Here is a 19,194-nt window from a genome sequence, read left to right on the forward strand (position 1 = left end):
CCGTTGCCCTTGTGGCCTTTGTCGTCCGTGCCGAGTGTTGCACTCATGTGCGCACATGGATTCTTGATGCCCCGTTCAAGTTGTTGTTGTTCCTCTCTTGGCCATTTCCGCCATTAGACTTCCCGCCGCTGCCTCCGCCTCCGCCGCCGTTGTTCACGCAACGTGCCACCACAACTTCAACTACTGCCACTGAACCTGTGCATGCGATCCGTCGGCCAAGTGTAAAGTATGGTGGACAGCCTCGTTCTTCTAATCCGGTATGTATTTATCATTGCTGGGATATTGACTGGGAGATTGACTCTGATGTTAATCGTGGTGTTCTGACAACCGAGTACGTGCCCGCGCGACGTGCTGAGCACCTGGGTGCAATGAGGAATCCTGAGCCCCACGCGTTGCTCCCGACTGCTGCTGCGGCTTCCGCTCATGTCTCTCAGCCGCACCAATCAATAACAACAGTCGATAATGCAATTACTGTGGAAGATGAGCACATGGTTACGGTAATGATGGAGCAGTCTGCGGCCCCTCTGCTTTTGCATGGCTCCCGTGTTCCTGAACCTGTCGACGTGGATCAGTCTGTGACCCCTCTGCTTTTGCATGGCTCCTGTAATTCTGACTCTACTGAAGTGAGGATAGATCAGCCTGTGGCCCCTCTGCTTATGCATGGCTCCCGTGTTCTTGAACTTGTCGACAACCACGCGATGCCTTCGTTGTCTGTTCCAGATGCGCATACGGCCGCTTCGGCGTGCTCGTCCCTGCCATCTTCTTCCGAGCAAACCGCTGCTTCGGCATGCGCGTCCCTGCCAGAGCATACGGCTGCTTCGGCATGCGCGTCCCTGCTAGAGCAAACGACCGCTTCGGCGTGTTCGTCCCTGCAAGAGCACACTACCGCTTCGGCGCGTCAGTCCCTGCTAGAGCACACTACCGCTTCGGCGCGTCAGTCCCTGCCAGAACACACAGACGACACGCTCTCTGATCGAGATGTGCAGATGGAGGATCCATCGTATGACTTTGTGTCGTATGATGTTGGAGCCTTCAATTTAATGCCTTCTTCGGCTTTGTTGGCGGACGCTTCTGATGTGCGGCATGAAGGTGATACTTCTGTCGAAAATCCATACTTTTTCGAGCATACGACCGCTTCGGCGTGTTCGTCCCTGCAATATGAGCATACGACCACTTTTGTGCGTTCGTCCCTGCCATCACGACAAAAACGATCGTGGCATACCGCCTTTGGCGTGTCCCTGCCTGATCATGGTGAGGAATATCGCGTAGTTGAGGACTCTCCCGAGGACTCTCCTGCCGATTTGCAGCCGATGGAAGCTGAGGATGAATCCCCAGCTCGGTCTGACCTCCAACGCTACATAGCGATGACCGATGATGAGCTTTTGGCTCTCATCAACCCCTCCCAATCTGACATCAACACCGACGCCATAACCACCACCGCCACCCCAGAACCCGCCGCCTCTTCTCTCCCGCTCCTCACGTCAGAGGATCTTGATGCCATCCGTGCTCAAGTTGCCGCCGAGGCCGAGGAAGATGACAGTGGTTCCGTCTCTTCTCTCCCTTCTCTCCGTTCGGAAGATCTTGCTGCTCTCCGTGCTCAGCTCGACGATTTGATCGGTAAGTTCTTTACTTGGTGATGACACGAAATAAAGGGTTGTTTTCTAATGATTTTTTTTCTGTTTCCTTTAGTTGACCAGTAGGTGTTGTCCTGCGCGCTGCTGTGTGCAGCTTGGTGCGATGTGGGTGTGGCAGGTTCTTTTTTTTTTTCGTTCCGGTGCTTCGTGGTTCTGTCGGGTTTCTTTCTCCTCCTCCTCCTGATCCTCCTCTTCTTCCGTTCTGGTGTTCCTGTTGTGCGTTGCTGCTGTCGCGTTTTGTGCGTGCTTTTCTTCTTTTTGGCGTTTTCGATGCGTCAACTGACGCGATGGTGTGGAAAGCATTTGGGGTATGTATCTTTAGTGCGGCAATCAACAACCAAACCTAATATTAACATCTAATCATATTACTTTTTTCCCTGTATCTAGGCTGTTTTTTCTTTCTCTTTGGCGCTTCGTGGTTCTGTCGGTGTTCTTTTCCTCCTCCTCCTCCTCCTCCTCCTGGTCTTCCTCTTCTTCCGTCCTGGTGTTCCTGTTGTGCGTTGCTGCTGTCGCGTTCTGTGCGTGCTTTTCTTTTTGGCGTTTTCGATGCGTCAACTGACGCGATGGTGTGGAAAGCGTTCAGGGTATGTATCTTTAGTGCGGCAATTAACAACCAAACCTAATATCAAAATCTAATCATATTACACCTTTCTCCGTATCTAGGCTGTATTTTCTTTCGTTTCGGTGCTTCGTGGTTGTGTCGGTTTTCTTCTCCTCCTCCTCCTGATCCTCCTCTTCTTCCGTTCTGGTGTTCCTGTTGTGCGTTGATGCTGTCGCGTTTTGTGTGTGCTTTTCTTCTTTTTGGCGTTTTCGATGCGTCAACTGACGCGATGGTGTGGAAAGCTTCAGGGTATGTATCTTTAGTGCGGCAATCAACAACCAAACTATCTATCAAAATCTAATCATTTTCCTTTTTATCTCCCGTATTTAGGCTGTTTTTTTTCGTGCTTGTTTGTGGCTGGCCGTCTCGTCTCTGGCCGGCTTTGGAGATTAGTTCGGGAAGGACATGAAGGTAAATATAAATGGATGTAATATCATTAGCTCGAATCTCGCATGCGTGCCTCTTATTAATCAAATATAAAAAGATAGGTCATGGGCTGCTGCGCCCTTTGTGTGCGTGCTGCCGCCTGCTGCACTGTGTGTGTGGCGACCGTCTGGCGGGGCGGTTTTAGAAGGCACCCCAGTGGATGGCCCACTAGCAGAGGTAAATGACCGCGGCATTGGTATATGACACTGGGCTACAGCCACCGGGGGTGGAAAGGGTATGAGGGGCACATGGGGATAGCGAGGATGGCACAGCTAGTGTAGTGGGGAGGGGAACAACGCTCTGGTCTAGATAGGCAGCAGAAACATCATCGAAGCACATCCACAGCGGTTCTTGACAACAAATGGCAATCAAGGCTTGCAAGCTTTCGTGATTATTACGGTATGTACCATTTGACAAATTCTTGTGGCATATTATTTATTAAGGAAACTCTTGCATCTAAGAAAAGATTTCACTAACTAAATCTTTCTATTGCCTTTCCTCTTCTTCGTATCGTATCTGCACCTTTTTCTAAAGGGCGGATGTGATATGGAGAAGACGGATAGGAGCTAGTTTCGCTGGTTTTATCCCTCTTCCTCAAGGATTGTCAATTAGTCTGTTCCAGCTGATGTGCGATGATGTTCCTGCGTAAGCCCTTGTGACTAGAGCACCGTTCCCTCAATCCCTGCTACCGAATGCTCTGCCTAGTTATCCTCGTCCTTCTTACCCTGGAAACCCCCACCGGCACCAGTAGTTCGGTGTCATTGCCATCTAAGTCCAACCCCGTCCTTGCACTTTTGCTTTTTGGATACCTGAAGCTGGGGTTGTCCTTCTTTTGGCGGGTGGTGTCAGTGATGGTTACTGCCAGCCATTGGCGGCTTGGAAAAATTTTCCTGTGGCAAGGGAACTTTTTCCGCACGGGAAAGTGGAGAATCCCGTCTTCAGCTTGATCCTGGTTTCTTGGAGGCGAAACCTGGGTTTTCAAGGGAATCTTTTCCACTTGGAGGAGTGGAGAATCCCGTCTTTGGCTTGATCCTGGTTTCTTGGAGGCAAAATCCGGTGCTCTTGAGAATTTGCGCCTGATATCCAAACGGTCCGAACCTATCTCTCTCGAGTGACTCTCAAAGAAGCCAAGGGCGTATTTATCGTGTTGATCTTCGTGTGAATCGCTGCCGCTGCTGCTGCCATTTTAAACCGGGCGAAACAACATTGTGACATCCCGACAAAAAGGTACCATGCTACGACAATCCACAAGAATGTAGCACTATCCCAAGTTTTTGGCATACCGTCGGCTATACTCAGGACGTGAATTTCTTCGGACAAACAAGGCAATTTCAACAAGCGGCGTCGATCCAGCATCCGCTTTGGTCCCTACCTATTTATCCAAGTCGAGCCGACCTTTTGAATCTTGAACCAAACTGGCATGATCAACGATGCTTTGAGCAAAAGACAGCGACGCCTACCAAGCACAAGACTTCTTGCGGGGGCTATCGATACATCAATCCCACGATCACGATTGGCAATAGTGCGACAACTATCACGCTGATTGCCATATATCTCACAAGTCAGACAACCAAGTTCAACCTCAGGCGGAAAATGGTAGTCAAGGAGAAGCTGGATAACAAATCTGTATGAAGATCGGACAAGTCTTGAACCAACGTGGACGACCATGTTTCAGTCTCTTTCTATCACTCAAGTCAACGGACATGGTCAATTTCACTATCCATCTTCAAGCGCGACAGCAGAAGGACTCGGCCATGGAGGAGGCACATAGGGTTTGGCGGCCCTTATGTGAGGCTGCAGTTACCAGGAGCAAGCAAGCGAGCAACTTTGGATGCCACAAACAATGGATTGACCCAAAGTGTACCAAGTTGGTCAACAATAAGCGACGGAGCACCCCCTTTCAACATTGGATACAGCAAGAACCCATCTGATTGACTACACCGTGTTAGGGCCCATCCACAAGCAACAAACGATGAAGAAACAAGAAAGTTGAGCAGCACACACGGTATGACCATTTTGGTGAGCCACCATCATCAATCAACACCGCAACAAAAATGCATGAAAAAGTCTATCTACGTGGCTATCTACCACCTACAACTCGATGGCGGCGGCAACAAATGGCAGTAACTACCAAGCGCTGGAGCAGCAGCACGCACAGCCATACAAGCGATTAGCCCGATTCCGAAAATACTACCTGTCAACACACGGAAAAATTTGAACACATGCCTTTTGGTCTTCTAGTGGTTGGTGGCAACAAATGACAAGCCTACAGATATAGCGTTGGACACGCAGCACACACAACAAGTCAGGAGGTGGATCACTCGTATCAAACCAACTTATTTTGTGCTGGGACGATCCACAAACTCAACAGTCATTGGGTTTTTGGCGGCAACCATCGACGACAAGCACCAACATTGCTAAGCAAGCAGCACATCCAAAAATTGCGGTCATCATCGAATGCAGCAACACGGACAATTGGTTCATCTATCCTTGATAACTAAGACAAGCGGCACACGCAATGGTCACGGTTGTCAGCAGTTCCCAAGCCAAGCAGCAGCAGCAGCAGCGCCGAGGTTATCGCTATCAAGACTCACAAAAACTATACAATGTCAACACGGTGACAAGAAGCTGTCATGCTCTTATCAATGATCGAGGCACATGCGTGCTCAAGAGCTACTGCTCGATCATGCACAGCTGTCGAACTGGATGTTATCAAACGAATCAGTCTGGATCCCAAACCGACAAGACTAATGGCCGCCGTGTGCGTCGGACGTCCGAAACCGCTATAATACGCGGTCAAAAATGTTTGCACCTATCTTGAATTCTGCAGATAATGTGGTAGGTTAAGATTGAGGAAGCGCTGTTACTATGTGACGAGTATACTAACTAAAACACTCTTTAACAAAAATAGTCAGAACCTTTCGAAAGTATCATCCATTTGGTGTTTCTGTCACAAGAATCTACAATCCATATTTTCCCAATTTCTATTTCTTTCGTTCGCTGTTTTATCACACATGTTCTATTTTTCAGCTCCAAGTCATCCCCTCATTGAGTGGTAAGTGTAACAAATGATTGGAAATACTAATAGTGTATGTTTTTAGTAGTTTAGAAAAAAATACCCGTTTGTAAATCAACACAACACCTCGACGGCACACGCGGGATGCATCGGCACGAAAGCTTCTTTTCATTTTTCTATACTCTCACGACGAATCTATCTCCTGACGGACACACTGTCAAGACCTTACAAGATCATTCAAGATATCCAAACTAAATTACAACCTGCTGTCGGCTTTAGCTATCAAAGCTAACAGCGCAGAAGAGCTCACCAAAAAGAAATATATGCCAGGTAATGATAAGAAGAGCATGCTTTGCTACAGTGCATGCATCAGGCCTTTATCGAATCAAAAATGTCTAACGTTGTTTATCTATACCTACACATAGAGTCGTTGGTTTCTGTTGCCACAGAGGCGCAAAGAACCGTAAAGTCATAAAAACGAGCTCGCAATAAGCAAAACAAAATGGGTCATCCGTCAGGCATGTAAAAATAGAGCTTTACATACGAGTGACACAAACACTAATATGATGTTTACTTTTTCACGCTGACAGGAGCTCTACGCGAAGATATATTACCTTCACATTCACACTCAAAAAGACAAAACGAAGCAAACTGGTCATTGGTATCTGCTTGCATCGGCGACGACGAAGGTTATCAAGCTATCAATGAATCATTCACAGTGCGACTTCCGTACACAAAATCAACTACCATCCAACATGCTTACGACTGTCATCCTTTGATACAACCGTGTGTGCCGTCCGTTACCATACCACTTCCTCATTTATATAAAGAAAAAAAAATACAAAAAAAGAGAAAAGAAAAAAAAGAAGAAGAGAATCATATAATGATAACAAAAAAAGAGAAAAGAACAGTAAAAAAAGAAGAGAAAAAAGAAGTTAAAATTATACTAATCCATTCTGTTTGTAGCACAAATCACCGATGAGGGCAATGACATTGGACTTTTTTCATATTACATATTACGTATCACAGTGTAAAGTCGATTACATAGCATATACATCCCCATTTTCCTCAGAAATATAATAAATATTTGGTACATGTATATACTCGATGCTTTTTAGTCAATGAAAAGAAAGGGTGGCTAAATGGATATACTATGTTGCAAGTCGAAAGTGGTAATCGCGGGAGGACATATGGGTATGCTGCTCGTTGCGAAGATCAAAGTTACTAAAGGTCGGGCTGTGTTAAAGCCAATGCTTGCTTTAGTCTAGGTAGCATGAAATACTTCGGCGTTTGTAACGACGCAATCCTTTATTGTTCGTTTTAACACGGTCGTAATCTTCTCGTTATCTTTATATCTCAAGTCATTTCACGCTAAAGTACAAACTCACTCAAAAAAAACACGACCTCGAGGCCAGAAAAATTTTCCAAATCACAAAGCGGGCAGACCAAAAATGAAAGAAAACGCGGATCCTCGTCAGTCTCTACTGTCCTTCGGCAGACAAGGAGAACAGCATAGTGATACTTCATATAGCAGCACTGCGCCAGTCTCTCGCAATGTCACAGATAAGGAAACAGAAAGCTCTCTATTTCTAGCCGTGTTTGATACAGATAGCCATGAAGCCCAAGTTGCTTCAAGGGGGTACACCAGTACGGTGACGAGTGGTTATATCCATCCAGCACTTTCTTTGACAGAAATGGCTTTAGCATCTGCGCCTACTGAAGATATGGACGAATTTGTGGATGAGATGGAAGACTCTAAAGGCAGTAGTGATGACGAAGGCAACGAAGATTAAGTTGACAATAGCGATCGCAATGGTATGCGAAATGGGACTCGGTAATTTCTCGATTATCGCCTGAAATTGGTCGTGTTTATTGACAGCAAAATAGTGATACACCAGGTTCCTGACATGGCACGCAATACTTGGGATTACGACCCATGTAGCCTCGTCATCGTGACTTGACTCATATGAGTGTTACGGTCGTACGCATAAGGTTATCAATGTTTGTCATGCTGCTGACACCAATGTAGTAGCAGACAATTCTTGCACCAAGAAGTCTGAAAAAATTGCTGAAAGCGGTTCGCTTGGCAAGCAGCAAATGGGTTCGGTGTGCGGCTGTTCCTGGATAACATTTTTCAATGGATGTAACAGATTCAATGGCATTTATGCGAAAGTGCTTATAGCAGCGAGCACTTGACACTTATTTTCTTTCTTCTCTTTCTTCCCCTGCTTGGCGCATTCTATCTTCTCGAGTTTCTGGGAACTTTCTTTAGCGTAAGCTCCCGTATGCCGCGCGACGGCCAACCTTGGTCATCTGACACTCATTTTTTTGGATCAGAGTCTTCCGGTTTTGAATTACTTTTTTCAAGCGCACTCTTTTGCAATTGCACCAGAGCTTCAGTGGGCTGCGATGCAATACTGCAAGTGGTAGCAATCAGTACATTGCGGGCACTTGAAAGCGGAAGTTTTGGTGATCGTCGCACAGATTATCTTGTTGAATTAAAACGGTAACAGCATCATTAACACGTCGATTGGTGTCCCAGTTTTTGTGTGAAGCTTTATGAATCGATAGTGGAAAAACCAGCTTAACTGTTTATCACTCTTGTTCATGATGATGACCTTTTTGCTGTGTTAATCCTGGTGATGATGGCTGTTGCTTTTGTTGCCAAGATAATAAAACAGGATTACCCATTCCTATGTGAACAAGTGTACTTATTATTAACTGTCCAACTTGTCTTTGCCTAGATCTTGTGCTCCGTGTATTTACGTGTGACTTTTTGGCTACATTGTAGAGCACACAGACTTCTAGTAGGTTTGAGAGATCGTTATCATTTACGACAAGAAGCAGCAGCAGCAGCATTGTGTCGTTAAGACTCTCTGATATGTATATCGTCAATTTTGGCAGTATTTGCTGGCTTCCTCGATCTTTTTGATGAGTTTTTTTTTGTTTCTTCAATCATACCACCTTGTTGTTGATATGAATGAGCTGCTAAGCAGAACGTGCGAAAGCGACAAAGTCTCGTTTTAATGGTAGGAGACCCGACACGGATGGCATATGTTTTGTTGTTTCTGACTTCAAATGGTAAAAAAAAGCCTTGCAGTCTCGAACACCCTTAATAGTGGTAAAGCACTTGTCACATATACTTTAATTTTGCAAGTGAAACACCAGAAGTGGTACTTGAGGAAGAGGTGACATTTGTTAGTACCCTGGTGTAGGCGCATCACTTGTAGCTGTCTGGGTTTCGCGCCTTGGCGAGTAATGGTGATAGCGCCTGCGACAGGACCTCTTTTTATCAGTTTTGGCACATTTTTGATTGGAATACGTACAAAAAAACACCAACCTTTAACTGCTTAAAGGCTCGAATTGTGCTTCTTGGTGAGGCCACGTCGAATTGGCTTCTTGCTAAATAGCAGGTTCTGGAAAATTGACAAATGGGTACAAAGCACTGTACTCCAAATCCATCTAAAAAAACCACGGTGTATAATATACTCCTTGTATGTTTGGTTTCGGATACCTGGATCGAGGTAGCAAATCATGATAATAGAATTTATAGACGTCCCATGATGAACAATGATGCTCTTCTTAACGTTTAGGCCATGCACCGCTGAATATAAAAAGGGACAAAGTCTTTTTGAAATGTATGTTCTTGTTTTTGCACGATTAATTATCTTGGTGAGACTCTTTATCTCGACTAACACTTTCAAGTTCTGGTCTTCGCTGTCCGCAGTAATGGTAGCATCTGGCCTCAATAGGTAGTTATTGCTGAGTTCGCGAGTTGACTAGAGTTTATCATTAGTAGTATCATATTTTGTAGTATAGATACACGTTATATAACACCAAAGGCAGATGGCAAATCTGTTGACCAGCACTCATACGAGTGTTTCGTGAGATCGGCCGCTTGAATCATCCAGCTGCCGACTACACCTCAGAAAATGAGCTAGCCCCTGAAGATGCTCCCTCAAGCGAGTTATCACCATCAGCTTCTTCTTTGGCCACACTTTTTCCCCACTGGCTTTTTTTTTCCAGAAATGGCACCATATTTAGCACTTTCGTACTTTTGAACCATTAATACCGGAAGGAAACGACCGCATGCTCATGGCGCAGGTCATCTAGTCTTCCATATTAATACTAATAAAGCATAACTTTTCAACTTTTTCCTATGTATTACATCGCCAATAGATCACAATATGGTTCCTCTTCTATCAACCTTATAATTTCCTGCTTATCCGATCCTCTCAGAAAATCATTTCATTCATAATTTTGTACGAGGCTATATTATATGGTTGCCCATGTATCACAACTGATAGATCAAGATATGTGGACTGCATAAAACTGCTCGTCCCGGATCCCCGGTTGTTTTTTGGCGTCAGCAGCTATGAAAAATGGTCTTATTTCGCGATTTCTTGCAGCCCGACATGCAACTACACCGTCCATGGATGCTGCAAATCAAATAAGTGACGAGCTTAAGTGTACGAACGAAAAAATCCAATTTAGGAGGGGATGCCATGATTACAGGCAATGGGAGTGAGCCAAAAATTGAAAAAGGCAGCCGGAAAGAGAACGAGTCTACGTCACTTCTAGCAACCGCTCGCCCGCTGTCCGGGGTTGAATAAGTCCAAACAGCTAAAAAAATTTCGTTTCGATTTTGCACTGCGAACACCCCTCTCTCTTTTCCTATCTTCATTACACCATGTCTGACGCTGCTGACGTTAAGTTGACCACCGGTAAGCATCTGCACGTTTCAGAAGTAATTAATTTACCAGTAAATTTGAAATGCTTACAGTACATAATTCTTCTTTAATTAGCTGGTTTCGACGCTCGGTGAGTTTTTTTTTATAAATTCAAGTTTCTAATGGCACATATCGTTTTCTGTGGATAACATGATGTATAATTAACGAAAACTTTAATTACAATCTTTGAAAAACGCGTACATCTACGATAACGTTATACGAACAGTTTCCCCAACACCAACCAGACCAAGCAGTATGTGTTTATTGCATTTAACTTGTTTAGTTTCTCGAATTACTCGACAGCTCAAAGGCATATTCAAAAAACACGCGATATTCATTTGCATTCTATATATAAAACGCAACAGCTGCTGGCAAAACTACGTTGACTACTTCAAGTGCATCAACGCCCGTGGTGAAGACTTTGCTCCCTGCAAGCAGTTCTACAGAGCCTACCACAGCTTGTGCCCTAACGAATGGGTAAGTGAATTTTTAAAGAGGCGTGCGGGGTGGGAGGAAGATAGAACACGCCACTTTTTTTTTCTACGATTTCCTGTGTGAGATATGATACACTGACATTGATGAACTTTTAGATCGAAAAGTGGGACAACCAACGTGAGGAAGGCACCAACCCCTCAAACATGAACGTCTAGATTTCTTCTTTTATGAATTGAAATGAAAGAAAAAAAAAGAAAAGCCTATGCGTCATTGCATAAATCCTTTTTCTTGTTTGTGAATTAATGATTGATATGGTATTAAACTGTTTGTTTTCCTTCTACTATTCATGCTTTTGATCGTCATGGTTGGCGGGTAATTGGCGAGGGAAGAACGAGAAGGAATGGCAAAGGGATATGAAAGCAATACATGTAGTATTACGACGACAATAGAAGGGCATCAGGTGAATGTACACGAGTGAGCCATCGTCCTATCCATTTTCGTTGGGTGCACTTGTAAAGCTCCCCAATAAAGATGTATACCACGACGAAGCCAAATGCAAGTCCCCATTCCCAGGTGATACGCGTAAATCGGAATCTGTTGATCGCAATGACAGATTCATTGATAAACGTAGCTGAGCATATCGTGTACACTAGTAGCGATCCAAGAACAGTTCGTGACGTGAATGTTGCCTTGATACCTTTCCAATTCCATTCAGGCTCTCTGTAGCTTCGACAATGCGTCATTACGACTACCGATACAAAGCTGTGAAAGACAAACAATGTGGCTCGAGCTCGGTAATGTGGGTTGCATAGGTCAGGTTGATAATTCAAATAGCAGTCGGCACGGTCCACCGTAAAACCACCGAGTAACAGAATGTATATTACCATGAAAAAGAGGACGAAAACCGCAGAGTAGACAAATGTGTCTGAGAGGATCTCGCGGTTCAAGTTACCATCATTAGGAGGACGGAGGTTTGTGCATCAAAGTTCGGGAGGCTGGTAAGGTACACAATTAGCAAGCTAGTGGAGCGACAGCTGGTAGTAGGTGAAGCGGGTGGGCGATTATTTCGTATATGTTTGAACACAGCTATCAGAATATTTTTCGCGGTACATCCTGAATAGTAACTGCTAGAAGAACGTACCAAAGAAATAGTATACCATCTGGAGAGTCGAAAAAGGTGCTACGCTTCGGCCGGATGGGTCATGGACGGCAAGCGATATTAATGGCAGTAACCCAATTCCGAAAAGCACAATGTAGTAGTACTTTAGGAATAACTGTATGATTTGATAGATCCGTCGACCCTCCGCTATCGCTCTGATGATAGTTGCAAAGTTGTCGTCCGTTAGGACAACGTCGGATGCTTGCTTGGCTACATCGCTACCGTTTTTCCCATGGCAACACCCACGTCAGCTATTCGGAGTGATGGCGAGTCGTTGACACCATCGCCTGTCATGGCGGAAACCAGTCGACGTCGCTGAGAAGCTTGGATCATCTTGACCTTGGTTTCGGGAGAGCAACGTGCCACAACAAGAGGCAGAGATGGAAGCGCATCGACTTGCTCCTCTGTCATCGCGTCAAATTGAGGGCCCGTCTTGACGAGTTGTTCCATGTTTTCCGTTTTAAGCAACTTATCAGTTAATGTATTGGTCTCCTTGACAATCGCTGTTGTTGTAATATGATGATCGCCAGTCAACATGTGTACTACAGTACTAGCACGATGAGCGGCTGCTACGGCTGCTACGGAATCGCGTGATTCGGCTCGGGGTGGATCGTAAATTCCTACGATACCCAAATACTCCCAGTGACACTCGACGTCCTCTCGTTTATAATGCTTGCGCCGTTTTTCGTCATTCTCCACGATATAGTCGCTGTGACCAATATCGTCGTCGGGTGCTGCGAATACTGTAGTATGGTCAATGGTGCGTTTTGCTAGCATAATAACACGCAATCCGCGGGATGCTAGCTGGTTCACTCTTTCCATGACGCTGTCAGGATCCTGGACATTGTCGCACAGAGGTAGGATACTCTCAGCAGCACCTTTACTAAATAAGACTGTCTTTTTTGCTTTGTCGATTATAATACAACGCAGACATTCTTTTGATGGTTGGGTTGAATTAGTATCCAGCGAGCTGAATCCATCCAGCAGTTTTCAGCAGATCCGGCTTCCCCATATCAAAAATTGTGAGCTAGCACCTGTAATGCAACTTCGGTTGGCGCACCTGTTGCCACACATCTAACTGCGTCCTCAGGTATGTCTTGCTCACAGATATTGCTCAGGTCCTCCTTATGAGATACGGCTGTGTTCTGTCGGATACTTGAGCCGTTGCATAGGGCCGCACAACGTATCAAATCACGCATGCACTCTGATACAGCAGCTGTCTTGTCTACTTTGTCATAGCACTCGGGGCCTCCTGACGATGAAGCTGTCAGATGATCTGGAATACCATCAGCGGCTCCTTATTTTCTACAACCCGAAACAAGTCGCCTTGGGGTTTTATTCATTGGATTCGAGGTGGAAAGATCCTTCTCCCGGTATCCACATTCGCACCGCCGCCATCTTGGCCACCGTCAGCGTGCCCGTTTTGTCGGAGGAGATTGTTGATCACTGATAAGCGTCTCGAGACATTTGAGCCGTCGAACAAGGGCTTTTTGCTGCGTCATTTCTTTGCCACCCATCACCAACATTACTGCGATTATTGTCGTTAGGCCTGCCGGTAGTACATAAAGTGCAGCCGTCAGCGAATACATGCCAATTCCGTAGCCGATGTTTTGAAACTTCACAGTGGCGAGGATGATAAGGGCAAAGGCTGCAGCTAAGACCAGGAAGGAAGAGTACAGTCTGTTGAGACTTTTCAGTAGTTTTGTGCGGTGGCCTTGATTGCTTTTCTCATTTAGTTGAGCAGCCACCTTGCCGATATCGGTTCCCATGATGATTGCTGTGACAATAGCACGTCCGCGACCCTTGGGTACAATTGTCGAACTGTAAACCATATTCGTTCGATCACCACTAGGTAGCTCTGTTGATCCATATATTGCCATAGCTAAGTATAGACACGTTAGCTTATAGTCGTAGCAAAACGCTGGAAATCTCTTAAAGACAAAATACCTGGGTCATCCAGAACAGCAACACGTTTTTGCACAGGCATTGATTCCCCCGTCAACAAAGCTTCGACTCTTTCTAAACCACTCGTCACATAAATTATGCGTGCATCGGCTGCCACAGATTCTCCTCCTTTTAATAATGAGCAAATCACCAGGTACAACGTCTCGGGTTAACAAGACATGCTCATGACCATCGCGAACCACCAGAGCTTCCAATGATGATAGATTTTTTTTAAAGCAGCTGGCGTTTTTTCCGCTGCATACTGTACTCTTGTGAAAATATTAAATAATGCAAGGGCCACTCACATAGTGCCGGTAATATAATCTTTGAGGACGTATGCGGCTTTGCCAAGTATAAGAGAAGTCCAGTTCATGACATCCGTCAATTGTTGTATGTAATTAAAATATTTCTTGATATTCAAAACGATGTAATTTGAATAAGGTATTATAAAATTTAGGTTCTATTCATGATCGTACAAATCAGTTTCAGTTGCTCTAAATAATAGAGCAGAAGCAACTGTCATTAGTGCCTGATACACATTAAGGTGCCGTGTCCGCATGCAGCACCCTCATTTCTCTGACCTACACGATTCCCATTCCCAGTAGTTGGATAATTTTGACGCCCAAAGACAGATCTCGTGCAAATTACCTCTGAGAACAGGGCTATGGAAAGTATCAGTGTGCTTTTCTTAAATGAATTTATCGTACGCACTATACATTTAATCCGGAAAAAGATACAGCATCATATGTGAATTGGTAAAAAGAAAGAGTGTGTAGAAAATGAAATAGGTTTTCGTGCCAATGAAACTAGTATCCGATACACAAGAGGCACCTTGTTCGCATGCAGCACCCGAATTTATCTGTGGCACTACATACTTCCCACTCCCAGCAGTCAAACACACTAGGTGCTCAAAGGCCAGACAGGTCTCACCCTAATTCAGTTGGAATTCAAGTGCAGGGCAATAAAAGGTGCCTAGAAAGTACCGGTACGATTCGTTTATGCGAATGCCCACTATGCACTATAGATTGAACTCGGGAATAGATACAGAATCATATATGAATTAGTAATGAGAAAGAGTGTGTAGTGAATGAGATAGACTTACGTACCAATAAACCTAGTATCCGATACACAAGAGGCACCTTGTTCGCATGCAGCACCCGAATTTATCTGTGGCACTACATACTTCCCACTCCCAGCAGTCAAGCACTCTCGGTGCCCAAAGGCCAGACAGGTCTCACCCTAATTCAGTTGGAATTCAAGTGCAGGGCAATAAAAGGTGCCTAGAAAGTACCGGTACAATCTTTTGGGAGGACACCCCGTTCGCATGCAGCACCCGAATTTATCTGTGGCACTACATACTTCCCACTCCCAGCAGTCAAACACACTAGGTGCTCAAAGGCCAGACAGGTCTCACCCTAATTCAGTTGGAATTCAAGTGCAGGGCAATAAAAGGTGCCTAGAAAGTACCGGTACGATTCGTTTATGCGAATGCCCACTATGCACTATAGATTGAACTCGGGAATAGATACAGAATCATATATGAATTAGTGATGAGAAAGAGTGTGTAGTGAATGAGATAGATTTACGTACCAATAAACCTAGTATCCGATACACGAGAGGCACCTTGCTCGCATGCAGCACCCGAATTTATCTGTGGCACTACATACTTCCCACTCCCAGCAATCAAGCACTCTCGGTGCCCAAAGGCCAGACAGGTCTCACCCTAATTCAGTTGGAATTCAAGTGCAGGGCAATAAAAGGTGCCTAGAAAGTACCGGTACAATCTTTTGGGAGGACACCCCGTTCGCATGCAGCACCCGAATTTATCTGTGGCACTACATACTTCCCACTCCCAGCAGTCAAACACACTAGGTGCTCAAAGGCCAGACAGGTCTCACCCTAATTCAGTTGGAATTCAAGTGCAGGGCAATAAAAGGTGCCTAGAAAGTACCGGTACGATTCGTTTATGCGAATGCCCACTATGCACTATAGATTGAACTCGGGAATAGATACAGAATCATATATGAATTAGTAATGAGAAAGAGTGTGTAGTGAATGAGATAGATTTACGTACCAATAAACCTAGTATCCGATACACGAGAGGCACCTTGCTCGCATGCAGCACCCGAATTTATCTGTGGCACTACATACTTCCCACTCCCAGCAATCAAGCACTCTCGGTGCCCAAAGGCCAGACAGGTCTCACCCTAATTCAGTTGGAATTCAAGTGCAGGGCAATAAAAGGTGCCTAGAAAGTACCGGTACAATCTTTTGGGAGGACACCCCGTTCGCATGCAGCACCCGAATTTATCTGTGGCACTACATACTTCCCACTCCCAGCAGTCAGGCACTCTTGGTGCCCAAAGGCCAGACAGGTCTCACCCTAATTCAGTTGGAATTCAAGTGCAGGGCAATAAAAGGTGCCTAGAAAGTACCGGTACGATTCGTTTATGCGAATGCCCACTATGCACTATAGATTGAACTCGGGAATAGATACAGAATCATATATGAATTAGTGATGAGAAAGAGTGTGTAGTGAATGAGATAGATTTACGTACCAATAAACCTAGTATCCGATACACGAGAGGCACCTTGCTCGCATGCAGCACCCGAATTTATCTGTGGCACTACATACTTCCCACTCCCAGCAGTCAAGCACTCTCGGTGCCCAAAGGCCAGACAGGTCTCACCCTAATTCAGTTGGAATTCAAGTGCAGGGCAATAAAAGGTGCCTAGAAAGTACCGGTACAATCTTTTGGGAGGACACCCCGTTCGCATGCAGCACCCGAATTTATCTGTGGCACTACATACTTCCCACTCCCAGCAGTCAAACACACTAGGTGCTCAAAGGCCAGACAGGTCTCACCCTAATTCAGTTGGAATTCAAGTGCAGGGCAATAAAAGGTGCCTAGAAAGTACCGGTACGATTCGTTTATGCGAATGCCCACTATGCACTATAGATTGAACTCGGGAATAGATACAGAATCATATATGAATTAGTGATGAGAAAGAGTGTGTAGTGAATGAGATAGATTTACGTACCAATAAACCTAGTATCCGATACACGAGAGGCACCTTGCTCGCATGCAGCACCCGAATTTATCTGTGGCACTACATACTTCCCACTCCCAGCAGTCAAGCACTCTCGGTGCCCAAAGGCCAGACAGGTCTCACCCTAATTCAGTTGGAATTCAAGTGCAGGGCAATAAAAGGTGCCTAGAAAGTACCGGTACAATCTTTTGGGAGGACACCCCGTTCGCATGCAGCACCCGAATTTATCTGTGGCACTACATACTTCCCACTCCCAGCAGTCAAACACACTAGGTGCTCAAAGGCCAGACAGGTCTCACCCTAATTCAGTTGGAATTCAAGTGCAGGGCAATAAAAGGTGCCTAGAAAGTACCGGTACGATTCGTTTATGCGAATACCCACTATGCACTATAGATTGAACTCGGGAATAGATACAGAATCATATATGAATTAGTGATGAGAAAGAGTGTGTAGTGAATGAGATAGATTTACGTACCAATAAACCTAGTATCCGATACACGAGAGGCACCTTGCTCGCATGCAGCACCCGAATTTATCTGTGGCACTACATACTTCCCACTCCCAGCAGTCAAGCACTCTCGGTGCCCAAAGGCCAGACAGGTCTCACCCTAATTCAGTTGGAATTCAAGTGCAGGGCAATAAAAGGTGCCTAGAAAGTACCGGTACAATCTTTTGGGAGGACACCCCGTTCGCATGCAGCACCCGAATTTATCTGTGGCACTACATACTTCCCACTCCCAGCAGTCAAGCACTCTCGGTGCCCAAAGGCCAGACAGGTCTCACCCTAATTCAGTTGGAATTCAAGTGCAGGGCAATAAAAGGTGCCTAGAAAGTACCGGTACAATCTTTTGGGAGGACACCCCGTTCGCATGCAGCACCCGAATTTATCTGTGGCACTACATACTTCCCACTCCCAGCAGTCAGGCACTCTTGGTGCCCAAAGGCCAGACAGGTCTCACCCTAATTCAGTTGGAATTCAAGTGCAGGGCAATAAAAGGTGCCTAGAAAGTACCGGTACGATTCGTTTATGCGAATGCCCACTATGCACTATAGATTGAACTCGGGAATAGATACAGAATCATATATGAATTAGTAATGAGAAAGAGTGTGTAGTGAATGAGATAGATTTACGTACCAATAAACCTAGTATCCGATACACAAGAGGCACCTTGTTCGCATGCAGCACCCGAATTTATCTGTGGCACTACATACTTCCCACTCCCAGCAGTCAAGCACTCTCGGTGCCCAAAGGCCAGACAGGTCTCACCCTAATTCAGTTGGAATTCAAGTGCAGGGCAATAAAAGGTGCCTAGAAAGTACCGGTACAATCTTTTGGGAGGACACCCCGTTCGCATGCAGCACCCGAATTTATCTGTGGCACTACATACTTCCCACTCCCAGCAGTCAAACACACTAGGTGCCCAAAGGCCAGACAGGTCTCACCCTAATTCAGTTGGAATTCAAGTGCAGGGCAATAAAAGGTGCCTAGAAAGTACCGGTACGATTCGTTTTTGCGAATACCCACTATGCACTATAGATTGAACTCGGGAATAGATACAGAATCATATATGAATTAGTGATGAGAAAGAGTGTGTAGTGAATGAGATAGATTTACGTACCAATAAACCTAGTATCCGATACACGAGAGGCACCTTGCTCGCATGCAGCACCCGAATTTATCTGTGGCACTACATACTTCCCACTCCCAGCAGTCAAGCACTCTCGGTGCCCAAAGGCCAGACAGGTCTCACCCTAATTCAGTTGGAATTCAAGTGCAGGGCAATAAAAGGTGCCTAGAAAGTACCGGTACAATCTTTTGGGAGGACACCCCGTTCGCATGCAGCACCCGAATTTATCTGTGGCACTACATACTTCCCACTCCCAGCAGTCAAACACACTAGGTGCTCAAAGGCCAGACAGGTCTCACCCTAATTCAGTTGGAATTCAAGTGCAGGGCAATAAAAGGTGCCTAGAAAGTACCGGTACGATTCGTTTATGCGAATGCCCACTATGCACTATAGATTGAACTCGGGAATAGATACAGAATCATATATGAATTAGTAATGAGAAAGAGTGTGTAGTGAATGAGATAGACTTACGTACCAATAAACCTAGTATCCGATACACAAGAGGCACCTTGTTCGCATGCAGCACCCGAATTTATCTGTGGCACTACATACTTCCCACTCCCAGCAGTC

General features: G+C 45.4%; 6 protein-coding genes across 6 annotated transcripts; 5 read left to right on the plus strand and 1 right to left on the minus strand.

The window, feature by feature from the left end:
- The first annotated feature begins 850 nt into the window (after positions 1-850).
- On the plus strand, positions 851-1,608 carry BDB00DRAFT_814426 (uncharacterized protein). The gene is given in 3 exon segments (XM_053122846.1): positions 851-1,251; positions 1,270-1,402; positions 1,418-1,608. 2 exon segments carry the CDS (start codon positions 1,075-1,077, stop codon positions 1,360-1,362), a joined length of 270 nt encoding a protein of 89 aa, XP_052981642.1. The 5' UTR covers positions 851-1,074; the 3' UTR covers positions 1,363-1,402; positions 1,418-1,608.
- A 194-nt stretch (positions 1,609-1,802) lies between these two features.
- On the plus strand, positions 1,803-2,360 carry BDB00DRAFT_245664 (uncharacterized protein). The gene is made up of 3 exons (XM_053116637.1): positions 1,803-1,942; positions 2,022-2,218; positions 2,298-2,360. Exons 1-2 carry the CDS (start codon positions 1,905-1,907, stop codon positions 2,191-2,193), a joined length of 210 nt encoding a protein of 69 aa, XP_052981643.1. The 5' UTR covers positions 1,803-1,904; the 3' UTR covers positions 2,194-2,218; positions 2,298-2,360.
- Positions 2,361-3,819, plus strand: BDB00DRAFT_245665 (uncharacterized protein). Its single transcript, XM_053116638.1, has 4 exons — positions 2,361-2,484; positions 2,566-2,646; positions 2,720-2,838; positions 3,477-3,819. Exons 1-4 carry the CDS (start codon positions 2,448-2,450, stop codon positions 3,606-3,608), a joined length of 369 nt encoding a protein of 122 aa, XP_052981644.1. The 5' UTR covers positions 2,361-2,447; the 3' UTR covers positions 3,609-3,819.
- Positions 3,820-7,128: 3,309 nt separating this feature from the next.
- BDB00DRAFT_786449 (uncharacterized protein) lies at positions 7,129-7,470 on the plus strand (the record flags this gene model as incomplete). Its single annotated transcript, XM_053120612.1, has 1 exon — positions 7,129-7,470. The coding sequence occupies one exon, from the start codon at positions 7,129-7,131 to the stop codon at positions 7,468-7,470; it is 342 nt and encodes a 113-aa protein (XP_052981645.1).
- Positions 7,471-10,225: 2,755 nt separating this feature from the next.
- On the plus strand, positions 10,226-11,156 carry BDB00DRAFT_814446 (cytochrome c oxidase, subunit VIb). The gene is made up of 5 exons (XM_053122847.1): positions 10,226-10,401; positions 10,483-10,498; positions 10,634-10,660; positions 10,773-10,884; positions 10,998-11,156. Exons 1-5 carry the CDS (start codon positions 10,368-10,370, stop codon positions 11,055-11,057), a joined length of 249 nt encoding a protein of 82 aa, XP_052981646.1. The 5' UTR covers positions 10,226-10,367; the 3' UTR covers positions 11,058-11,156.
- Positions 11,157-11,276: 120 nt separating this feature from the next.
- BDB00DRAFT_882479 (E1-E2 ATPase-domain-containing protein) lies at positions 11,277-14,318 on the minus strand (the record flags this gene model as incomplete). The annotated part of the gene is given in 8 exon segments (XM_053128151.1): positions 11,277-11,767; positions 11,984-12,206; positions 12,224-12,898; positions 13,036-13,277; positions 13,449-13,859; positions 13,949-14,074; positions 14,097-14,185; positions 14,251-14,318. The coding sequence occupies 8 exon segments, from the start codon at positions 14,316-14,318 to the stop codon at positions 11,277-11,279; spliced, it is 2,325 nt and encodes a 774-aa protein (XP_052981647.1).
- Positions 14,319-19,194: the final 4,876 nt, after the last annotated feature.

This window comes from Zychaea mexicana (assembly GCF_025766255.1).
Source record: "Zychaea mexicana strain RSA 1403 chromosome Unknown BDB00scaffold_21, whole genome shotgun sequence".
Classification (NCBI taxonomy): Eukaryota; Fungi; Mucoromycota; class Mucoromycetes; order Mucorales; family Lichtheimiaceae; genus Zychaea; species Zychaea mexicana.

Coding starts and splice junctions, on each gene's coding strand:
- BDB00DRAFT_814426 (XM_053122846.1), top strand. CDS start 1,075: ATGTGCGGCATGAAGGTGATACTTCTGTCGAAAATCCATACTTTTTCG.
- BDB00DRAFT_245664 (XM_053116637.1), top strand. CDS start 1,905: ATGCGTCAACTGACGCGATGGTGTGGAAAGCATTTGGG. Junction 1,943..2,021: donor TGGTGTGGAAAGCATTTGGG/GTATGTATCTTT, acceptor CCCTGTATCTAG/GCTGTTTTTTCTTTCTCTTT.
- BDB00DRAFT_245665 (XM_053116638.1), top strand. CDS start 2,448: ATGCGTCAACTGACGCGATGGTGTGGAAAGCTTCAGG. Junction 2,485..2,565: donor ATGGTGTGGAAAGCTTCAGG/GTATGTATCTTT, acceptor TCCCGTATTTAG/GCTGTTTTTTTTCGTGCTTG. Junction 2,839..3,476: donor TGGATGGCCCACTAGCAGAG/GTAAATGACCGC, acceptor GGATACCTGAAG/CTGGGGTTGTCCTTCTTTTG.
- BDB00DRAFT_814446 (XM_053122847.1), top strand. CDS start 10,368: ATGTCTGACGCTGCTGACGTTAAGTTGACCACCG. Junction 10,661..10,772: donor AACACCAACCAGACCAAGCA/GTATGTGTTTAT, acceptor AAAACGCAACAG/CTGCTGGCAAAACTACGTTG. Junction 10,885..10,997: donor GCTTGTGCCCTAACGAATGG/GTAAGTGAATTT, acceptor ATGAACTTTTAG/ATCGAAAAGTGGGACAACCA.